The sequence below is a fragment of the Trichomycterus rosablanca genome, chromosome 27 (genome assembly GCF_030014385.1).
Source record: "Trichomycterus rosablanca isolate fTriRos1 chromosome 27, fTriRos1.hap1, whole genome shotgun sequence".
NCBI classification, from domain to species: domain Eukaryota; kingdom Metazoa; phylum Chordata; class Actinopteri; order Siluriformes; family Trichomycteridae; genus Trichomycterus; species Trichomycterus rosablanca.
The window spans coordinates 13,423,201-13,427,362 of record NC_086014.1 but is presented as its reverse complement, the minus strand read 5'-3'; the positions used below and the strand labels follow the sequence as shown (position 1 = coordinate 13,427,362).

General features: G+C 29.7%; 1 protein-coding gene across 1 annotated transcript; it reads left to right on the top strand.

The window, feature by feature from the left end:
* On the top strand, positions 1-1,383 carry LOC134304326 (adenine phosphoribosyltransferase-like). Its single transcript, XM_062989935.1, has 3 exons — positions 1-214; positions 800-903; positions 1,114-1,383. Exons 1-3 carry the CDS (start codon positions 123-125, stop codon positions 1,260-1,262), a joined length of 345 nt encoding a protein of 114 aa, XP_062846005.1. The 5' UTR covers positions 1-122; the 3' UTR covers positions 1,263-1,383.
* Positions 1,384-4,162: the final 2,779 nt, after the last annotated feature.

Sequence of the window (4,162 nt, the reverse complement as noted above, 5' to 3'; positions counted from 1 at the left end):
TGGTTCAGAGGAGCAGCAAAAGCTACTACCGGTTAGTGTCTAGGGAGCCTGAGAGGTCGATTTGACACGCACCCTAACTCTCACTCGCGTGTAGTGACGGGAAGCTGTAGGCTGCTGTGAGCATGGATGCTAACAGCAGAGCTCAGAAACTGGAGCTGATTGAACGGAATATTCGGCATTTTCCTGATTTTCCAACCAAAGGAATCGTGTTTAAGTGAGTACATGTAACTTTCATATGTGTTGTAAGTATAGAGGCATGTGAGGTATAAAACACGTAATGATGTTACTTTTACAAGTGTTTGTGCAGTTGTATGATATTGTTCAGTTAGCATTTAGCACAATGTGGTTTGTTGTGGGATTGTTCCCAGAATTCACAGCAAAGGTGTGAATGAGGTTCCACATGTCTGTAATCAGTGTGTGTAGTTTGTAATGTGGTTAGTTGTTTTAGAACCTACATTTAGTACAGATACAATCTGTGAATGTATCTCATCTGGTTCTAAACCCTGTGTTTATCTAGATTTTATTATGCTGGTTAATGTTAGTCACAGCGTTGCAGTGGACATTGCCCTTTTTATTAGGCGTGCTATGTTTACTGATGATGATTGCCAGTGTTCCTCTGAAGCAGGTTTTTTTTGTTTTTTAAATATGTCAGTGACATTTGCATTTTAACCCTCATTGCAGTTCTTCTTGTGTTCACAGAATGCTGTGCCTGTGTGTACTTAAACTGGGCTGCAAGTCTAAACTGTCCATCTATGGTTGTAACTGTGTTTAATGCCCATTCTGTTTTTGTGTGGTTCAGGGATATTTGTCCAATCGTGAAGGAGCCCAAAGCGCTGACAGCGGTCATCGATTTGTTTGAAGAACATGTCAGACAGAAGTATCCACAGACTGAACTTATACTTGGTTAAGAATGTTATTTTTTATTAACAGCAGGATCACCCTAAAGTTTTGGTCATGTAAGCACTGGGATTGTTAGTAGGTTTCTACGGATGGACTAAAAATACTCGATCACCTTAGATGTAACACTCATAGATATTTCTAGCTCTTAGAAAGTTAGTAAAGGCGTGTAAGTTTTGAAATGTATATGAACAGATAGATATGTTTTATTTGCAGGTCTGGAAGCTAGAGGCTTTTTGTTCGGGCCTCTTTTGTCGCAGAGGTTGGGAATCGGCTTTGTGCCCGTCAGGAAGAAGGGGAAGCTTCCTGGTCCTACCGTGTCTGTTGAATATACTCTTGAATATGCCATGGTAAAATGTGAATAAGTTCAGCAAATAAAGTGTGGCTCGATGAGTGTACAATGTTCACCACACACTACACATCTAAGTAACCAATTATGTATTCATTCTTAATAGTAGTTTAATAAAAGTCCCTTCATTCTTCAAAGTAGTTTAATAATTAGTCTTTTAGTATCTGGCTTCATATATTAGTCTTTTAGTATCTAGCTTCATATATTAGTCTTTTAGTATCTAGCTTCATATATTAGTCTTTTAGTATCTTTATTTAGATATTAGTCTTTTAGTATCTAGCTTCATATATTAGTCTTTTAGTATCTAGCTTCATATATTAGTCTTTTAGTATCTTTATTTAGATATTAGTCTTTTAGTATCTAGCTTCATATATTAGTCTTTTAGTATCTAGCTTCATATATTAGTCTTTTAGTATCTAGCTTCATATATTAGTCTTTTAGTATCTTTATTTAGATATTAGTCTTTTAGTATCTAGCTTCATATATTAGTCTTTTAGTATCTAGCTTCATATATTAGTCTTTTAGTATCTAGCTTCATATATTAGTCTTTTAGTATCTTTATTTAGATAGTAGTCTTTTAGTATCTAGCTTCATATATTAGTCTTTTAGTATCTAGCTTCATATATTAGTCTTTTAGTATCTAGCTTCATATATTAGACTTTTAGTATCTAGCTTCATATATTAGACTTTTAGTATCTTTATTTAGATATTAGTCTTTTAGTATCTAGCTTCATATATTAGTCTTTTAGTATCTAGCTTCATATATTAGTCTTTTAGTATCTTTATTTAGATATTAGTCTTTTAGTATCTTTATTTAGATATTAGTCTTTTGGTATCTGGCTTCATCTATTAGTCTTTTAGTATCTTTATTTAGATATTAGTCTTTTGGTATCTGGCTTCATCTATTAGTCTTTTAGTATCTTTATTTAGATATTAGTCTTTTAGTAGCTAGCTTCATAAATTAGTCTTTTAGTATCTAGCTTCATATATTAGACTTAGTATCTGGCTTCATATATTAGTCTTTTGGTATCTGGCTTCATCTATTAGTCTTTTAGTATCTTTATTTAGATATTAGTCTTTTGGTATCTGGCTTCATCTATTAGTCTTTTAGTATCTTTATTTAGATATTAGTCTTTTGGTATCTAGCTTCATCTATTAGTCTTTTAGTATCTTTATTTAGATATTAGTCTTTTGGTATCTTTATTTAGATATTAGTCTTTTGGTATCTAGCTTCATCTATTAGTCTTTTAGTATCTGGCTTCATCTATTAGTCTTTTAGTATCTGGCTTCATATATTAGTCTTTTAGTATCTGGCTTCATATATTAGACTTTTAGTATCTTTATTTAGATATTAGTCTTTTGGTATCTTTATTTAGATATTAGTCTTTTGGTATCTAGCTTCATATATTAGTCTTTTGGTATCTTTATTTAGATATTAGTCTTTTGGTATCTTTATTTAGATATTAGTCTTTTGGTATCTGGCTTCATATATTAGTCTTTTAGTATCTGGCTTCATATATTAGTCTTTTAGTATCTGGCTTCATATATTAGTCTTTTAGTATCTGGCTTCATATATTAGACTTTTAGTATCTTTATTTAGATATTAGTCTTTTGGTATCTTTATTTAGATATTAGTCTTTTGGTATCTAGCTTCATATATTAGTCTTTTAGTATCTTTATTTAGATATTAGTCTTTTGGTATCTAGCTTCATATATTAGACTTTTAGTATCTAGCTTCATATATTAGTCTTTTAGTATCTAACTTCATATATTAGACTTTTAGTATCTAGCTTCATATATTAGACTTTTAGTATCTAGCTTCATATATTAGTATCTAGCTTCATATATTAGTCTTTTGGTATCTAGCTTCATATATTAGTCTTTTAGTATCTGGCTTCATATATTAGACTTTTAGTATCTAGCTTCATATATTAGTCTTTTAGTATCTTTATTTAGATATTAGTCTTTTGGTATCTAGCTTCATATATTAGTCTTTTAGTATCTGGCTTCATATATTAGTCTTTTAGTATCTGGCTTCATATATTAGACTTTTAGTATCTTTATTTAGATATTAGTCTTTTAGTATCTGGCTTCATATATTAGTCTTTTAGTATCTTTATTTAGATATTAGTCTTTTGGTATCTAGCTTCATATATTAGACTTTTAGTATCTGGCTTCATATATTAGACTTTTAGTATCTTTATTTAGATATTAGTCTTTTAGTATCTGGCTTCATATATTAGTCTTTTAGTATCTTTATTTAGATATTAGTCTTTTGGTATCTAGCTTCATATATTAGACTTTTAGTATCTAGCTTCATATATTAGTCTTTTAGTATCTAACTTCATATATTAGTCTTTTAGTATCTAGCTTCATATATTAGTCTTTTAGTATCTGGCTTCATATATTAGTCTTTTAGTATCTGGCTTCATATATTAGTCTTTTAGTATCTTTATTTAGATATTAGTCTTTTAGTATCTAGCTTCATATATTAGACTTTTAGTATCTAGCTTCATATATTAGTCTTTTAGTATCTAACTTCATATATTAGACTTTTAGTATCTAGCTTCATATATTAGACTTTTAGTATCTAGCTTCATATATTAGTATCTAGCTTCATATATTAGTCTTTTAGTATCTAGCTTCATATATTAGACTTTTAGTATCTAGCTTCATATATTAGTCTTTTAGTATCTAACTTCATATATTAGACTTTTAGTATCTAGCTTCATATATTAGACTTTTAGTATCTGGCTTCATATATTAGACTTTTAGTATCTGGCTTCATATATTAGTATCTAGCTTCATATATTAGTCTTTTAGTATCTAGCTTCATATATTAGTCTTTTAGTATCTAACTTCATATATTAGACTTTTAGTATCTAGCTTCATATATTAGACTTTTAGTATCTAGCT

What these genes read in the sequence shown, in the direction of transcription:
- LOC134304326 (XM_062989935.1), top strand. Translation starts at nt 123, where the DNA reads ATGGATGCTAACAGCAGAGCTCAGAAACTGGAGCTGATTGAACGGAAT. An exon ending in ACCAAAGGAATCGTGTTTAA is followed by an intron (nt 215 to 799) that starts GTGAGTACATGT and finishes TGTGTGGTTCAG; the next exon opens with GGATATTTGTCCAATCGTGA. An exon ending in ACAGACTGAACTTATACTTG is followed by an intron (nt 904 to 1,113) that starts GTTAAGAATGTT and finishes TTTTATTTGCAG; the next exon opens with GTCTGGAAGCTAGAGGCTTT.